Source organism: Colossoma macropomum, unplaced genomic scaffold (genome assembly GCF_904425465.1).
Source record: "Colossoma macropomum unplaced genomic scaffold, Colossoma_macropomum, whole genome shotgun sequence".
Lineage (NCBI taxonomy): Eukaryota > Metazoa > Chordata > Actinopteri > Characiformes > Serrasalmidae > Colossoma > Colossoma macropomum.
In genome coordinates this window covers 24,391,479-24,396,265 of record NW_023494801.1, presented here as the reverse complement: position 1 = coordinate 24,396,265, position 4,787 = coordinate 24,391,479, and the positions used below count along the sequence as shown (strand labels likewise).

The 4,787-nt window shown below is 37.3% G+C and overlaps 1 protein-coding gene across 1 annotated transcript; it reads right to left on the bottom strand.

Moving 5' to 3' along the window:
• On the bottom strand, window positions 1-1,586 carry LOC118821500 (myeloid-associated differentiation marker-like). The gene has a single exon (XM_036590151.1). The coding sequence runs from the start codon at window positions 1,198-1,200 to the stop codon at window positions 373-375; it is 828 nt and encodes a 275-aa protein (XP_036446044.1). The 5' UTR covers window positions 1,201-1,586; the 3' UTR covers window positions 1-372.
• Window positions 1,587-4,787: the final 3,201 nt, after the last annotated feature.

Genomic DNA, 4,787 nt, shown 5'->3' with positions numbered 1-4,787 from the left:
TCTGTTTTGGGTTTTAAATATATTTTATTTTGGTTATATAATATGGTCACCAAACCCTTTTGATCTCAAAACTTCCTGTAATCCAGCTGACCACAAATAGGAAAGGAGCTCAAATATTAATGTGTGGAACAAACACTGTGGTTCAAAGTGCTGCTGGCAATTAATTGTGCTTACAAACAGCATATGAATAATCATTAATTTCAACTGCAGCTGCAGAAAACAATGAAAGATAGGTGAAACAACTTCTTACATACATTTAATCTTTTCCATAAACATATACAATGAAAATAAGATCATCAATTATCAATGGCAAAGTATCTTACGTCCATACTTAATCAGATGGTGTTGATAGAGCAAAAGATTTGGCGCACCTCACTCCTGTCGGATAAAGAATACAAGTTTTATGGAGTAGGCTGCGTCAAAAATGTAGACTAAGACATTTATTGCAGTCATGAAGGTCACCACCACCAACTTATTCCAAATAGGGCGTGAGTATTTCTCAAAGGCATATAATGGCCAGATGACAACAGCAGTCATGTACAGCACTGCAGCAAGGATGTTGTAGATGGTGACTAGCTTGTCAAAAGGAAAGGGAAATGCTGACACCAATCTCCCAATGGTGAGGAGGATGATGAGCAAGGCAAAAATGAAGCACAATGAGTAGATGGCCACACACCACTGGAGCCCAGGTAAGTTATATATTGTAGGATCCAAGGAGGCGAATATGATACAGGCCACAAAGGTCTCCAGGATCTTCAAAAGGCCAGAAACAGTGGAGAGGAAACCACTTATCTCGCCAGGTCTTCTGAAGGCCAACCAGACTTCTACAGCATACAGCCCCAAACATATCCAGGACACCACAGAGGCACAAATCTCCCTGATGCATGTGGGGCAAGCATGGATGGTAGGATAGATGATCGAGGCAGCTAGTAACAGAAGTGTGGCCAACATGGCAAAGGCAGTAGTGAAGTCATCCCAAGAGATGGGCACTTTATTGTTGAGCCTAGTGAACTCCAGGATGAGGATGAAAAGGGTCATGAAACAACAGAAGCACCAAGTGAACATGCACCAGGCCCAGTATGACGAGTTGATGTGGCCCACAGAGGCCACAAGACTGAAGCAGATACAAGTTAGGACAAATTCAAAAATCCGCACTATTCCCACTGGCAGTATCAGTGATCTTAAATCCACAGACACCATTGTAATCCCTGATCGTTCTGTTGTCACACAGATCTCTTATATTTTTTCCTCGTTGATGGTTTAAAAATGTCAGAAAGTGTAATACCTTGGTCTTATGTCCTTTTTCAGAAATCAACAGAATCCTTAAAACTCCAGTGATTTACTGAAGAGTCGTCCATATTAAGACATTTATCATGCTGCAGAATTTTTTCTTCCTTTCTCTCCCTATCTCCCCTCTACTTCTTGCATAGTATACATAATCCAGAAGCGAAGCAGACTTAATCTAGTCAGATCTGCTTTCTAGAGTATATCTTGTGCCCTTTCCAACACAGACTAGACATAAATGTCTCTTCCGTGTTGCTGGCTGCAAAGGAACCAGCAACAGACCACCTTGATCTTATCAGTTCCATTTTATGATCAGATTCTATTTATTCATTGGTGGCTGATCCTTTCTTATCAAATGAGCTGGCTCCTCACTTGTTGGACTCTGCTCTAAAGTCAAAATGTTTCAGAGATTCTAATCTACATCCAACCTTTGAACCGGAACTCAAACCATGCTTGGACTGCTTTAAATGACTCAAAGAATACATTTTCACAACTTGCCCTGTAGTGGTTTTTGAAAAACTGCAAGTCTTTGTAATTGTAAAGCACCCTGGGCTGAGAAAGGTGCTGTATAAAACAAAATGATGATGACAGTGATAATGATGATGACCATTATTATTATTATTATTATTGGCTGTGACATAATCTGTTTTTCTGCATTTACAAAATATAACCCTTAAAATTAAAATGAAAGGTTTGTTTTCATCAATTAGTTAAGTGAATGAATTAGGGATAACAGAATTTTCTGATGTAAAATCCTTTACCACAAATTGTAACTATAATCATTGTATCCACCAAAATACATGTACTTTGGTGGATACAATCATGTATAGTATTTTTAGAGGTGTTAAAGTTAACACTGTAAATGACACATTCACACATTTTCCAAGTTTTCCCCTTTGAATCGGCCATAGTTCCAGCCTAAAGCCCTGCTGCTCATGTGCTGTTGCTATGATATGATGAAAAGATCCAACATTATTCAACTAAAATTCTAACCAGATTATGAAAGTGCTTAACCACACAAGCAAATTACTTCTACTTACCTTTAAGTTATGATTAGCTAATGTTACATTTTATACTATAACTGAGTATGCATGACTAACTCATTGATGTCCAATCGTGTCCACAGAGTGTGGCAACAGGTTTTCATGATTAATTGTTTTTCCTGATTAAGTGGATTCAGGGGAGCTGCTGCTTGTTTCTAATGAACACCTGCAGCTACAGCCTTTGTGGATAAGAATTGAAAACCCCTGATCTAACTGGTGAACCAACACCGCAACTTTCTTACTTCCTAGCAGACAAAGCAGTTTTTCTCCCTGGTTAGCCTCTCTCTCTGTATGAGCCTTTATGAATGCTTCGAGCGCATGGACAACTAAATAGCTAGCCTTCGAACCGTTAGCACTTTACAGAAAAGCACCATATAACTCATTATTCTACCAAATCAATTAAAGACACACACAACTGGATCAATGATTAGATCACGCTACCTTGTCATTAGTTAACGTTTGACAAAACCTATCGCTAGTTAAGCCAGAGAACTTGTAGAGAGAAGAATTACCACTCTGTAATGTCCCCGGGTTTCTCAAACCTTAGAGGGAGCTCCCGAGCGAGTCCAAAATGAATGGGTTAAGAAGGAGCATTTGAGCAAAATCTTTGTTTATAAATGCTTAAATATTTTTAATGTAAAAGGATACATTCATTTCCTGAACACTGGGTAGAAACATTTTAAAACATTTTAACACTACTGTTATATTTTTAAGAGCTTTTAAACTCGAGTTATAGAAGTTTAAAAGGGCGCCTCACATACGTCCATGACATCTGTTAGCACGAACAGCCAATGAGCACTCACTAGCAGTAATGCCAGCGTTCTGCTGCCCAATACCCATTTGCTGTAGAAAAAAGGGAAATACAAAAGTAAGTTTTCTTTTTTAGTGAAATACATGTTTATACTTTCTAAAATTAAAGGAAAGTTCTGGGCAAGTGATTTGAGAAACTATTTTAACTTTTTGTTTTTAGCCATTGAGCTCCATTTGCTCCCATTCATTGAGGACTCGCTTTACGTCGCCTTTTGTTTTCAGCTTATCTCACTAAAAAAAACAAAAAAGCGAGTAGAGTGAGTTGAGCCAGTACCATGCAGTGGAAAAGCGGCTTAAGACACACTGCTGCTTTGCAAAATTCCACAGGTATGTGGAGAGAGTGATGTAAGGCTTGCATGCAGCTGTTCGGCCATGGAGACCGATGCTATGAATCTTTTGGCACACAGTTTTTGTGCTGATGTTATTACCAGAGGAAGTCTGGAGCTCTGAAGTTAGCAAAGGGTCGGCGACTCTTATGCACTATGCGCCTCAGCACTCAGCGACCCAGCTCTGTAACTTTACATGGTCTGCTACTTTGTGGCTGAGTTGCTGTGGTTCCAAAATGCCTCCTTTTTTCAATAACAGATGGGAAGAAATTTAGCAAACTGACTTGAATCACATTTAAATTCAGTGAGCTCTTTAGAATGACTCATTCTGTCACAAATGTTTGTATAGGCAGACTACATGGCTAGGTGCTTGATTGTGGCAAAGAAACTGAATGAAACACCTGAATTTATTGATAAGAGGTGTGTCCCAATACTTCTGTCCATACTGTGTATGTATCTCAGTACTATAGCATTTGGTTGTATCTGTACTTATCTTGCATTGCACATCCTTTTACTTGCAGTTTCTTTGTGTACTATCTATGTTATGTTTATATATAGTATATCTTCTATATTTAATTTATTGAATTTAATTTTATGTTGACACCTGCACCAAAAGAAATTCTTTGTACACCTGGTACTTGGCGAATAAAGATTCTCTTTCTGATTAAGCATTAAAAAAACAAACAAATAAGAAAATATATAAATAACACAATAAATGTGATTAGTGACTTAGTCAACTAAAAATTCTACAATTAGTCAACTAGTCAAAGGAACATCCCTAGACCAAATTTTTGATAATTAATATTATTATTGGTTTCAGGTATAAATGTTTGTGATTAAACCTTCTTAAAAGATTGTTTATGTTGGTCATAAGTTTACTAAATATTAAAATGAGTATTTTTTTATTAAATAAAACACTGAGTGGGTTTATTAGGAACAAAAGTGGGCTTAAGTGGTATGAGGGGCCCATATAGGGCTTGTCATCTTTTCTTTTCTTATTTTATTTATTTTCTATTAATAAAGCACATAAACTTTTTTATGTTAGAATAGAGGTTATTCTTTCATTTAATTAACGTACACCATGAAAATCTGAAAATCCCTATTAAAAATGTTTACTTAGATTGGGCTTATTAGTGATTTTTTCCCTAACAATCTCTCTCTCTCTCAATCTCTATCTCTGTTTCACATGCACAGAAGTGCACACACACCACACACTCCAAAGGCAAAAACTTCCTTCTGTTAATGACTAACCTTTGCTTTCTTGACTACGCCTACTTTTCCAGAATGTACTCAAGTTTAAACCATATGCCAGGTTAGAAAACAG